Source organism: Octopus bimaculoides, unplaced genomic scaffold (assembly GCF_001194135.2).
Source record: "Octopus bimaculoides isolate UCB-OBI-ISO-001 unplaced genomic scaffold, ASM119413v2 Scaffold_50645, whole genome shotgun sequence".
NCBI classification, from domain to species: Eukaryota; Metazoa; Mollusca; class Cephalopoda; order Octopoda; family Octopodidae; genus Octopus; species Octopus bimaculoides.
The window spans coordinates 1,339-2,253 of NW_026405909.1; the positions used below are offsets into that span (position 1 = coordinate 1,339).

The window sequence follows — 915 nt, forward strand, 5'->3', positions numbered from 1 at the left end:
CTTCTCCTTTTTATTGATATCGATATGGCCATCACAGAGACATTTTTACATCGAGTACGAGTGAACACGATATATGGCAAGCAAGTGTATTTTCCAATTTATTTCAGCCAGTTTGATCCTGAATCTATTTGCTACAAACCCAATTGTAAGAAGAACCATTATTTATTTGGCAAAGATGACGGCTTTTGGAGATATTTCGGTTTTGGTATGGTGTCCATCTTTAAAAAAGACTTTCTGGAAGTGGGTGGGTATGACACAAAAATTGAAGGATGGGGCAAAGAGGACATAGATTTCTATGAACTATGCCTCAGGTCTAACATGACAGCAATTCGGGCCCCTGATTTGTCACTGATACACGTTTACCACCCAAAATTCTGTTCACATAGTTTGAATAATGAACAGTACCAAATGTGTCTAGATTCAAAAAGTGGGATCTTTGGGTCTCTACATCAAGAAGCTAAGGCTGTCTACAGATTACCAGAGATATTAAATAAATATAAATAAATAACAAAGACACACAGACAGAAAGGAGAAAGATACAAATAAAAAGAAGTCGTGGGCGAATAAAAGAGGGCGAGGAAAATGTGGTTATGAGGTATTCGGTAGTAACTCTGTAAACACAAGTATATACCTACATATTTGTGTATAAACATATTGAATTGTTCTACAATCATGCATATACATGCATAAATACCGTACACAAACATGTATATAAGCTTGTATATGTGCTTAAATGCATGCATTCCACTTACAGACTCACGTATGCAGATATGTGTGTATATATATATATATATATATATATACTTATGCACACACACTTATATACACATACACACACACGTATTAATATATCTATGCATACATATATGCATACACATATGTGTGCATGTAGCACAATATATGGCACACACATTT

General features: G+C 34.6%; 1 protein-coding gene across 1 annotated transcript in view; it reads left to right on the forward strand.

Moving 5' to 3' along the window:
- The window catches only part of LOC106875590 (uncharacterized), a gene marked incomplete at its 5' end in the record, with an annotated part of 1,793 nt that extends 1,289 nt beyond the window's left edge, over positions 1–504 (forward strand). The window contains one exon of the mRNA XM_014923806.1: positions 108–504. Coding sequence (XP_014779292.1) covers positions 108–504 — 397 coding nt within the window. The remainder of the gene's footprint in view (positions 1–107) is intronic.
- Between the last annotated feature and the right edge of the window lie 411 nt (positions 505–915).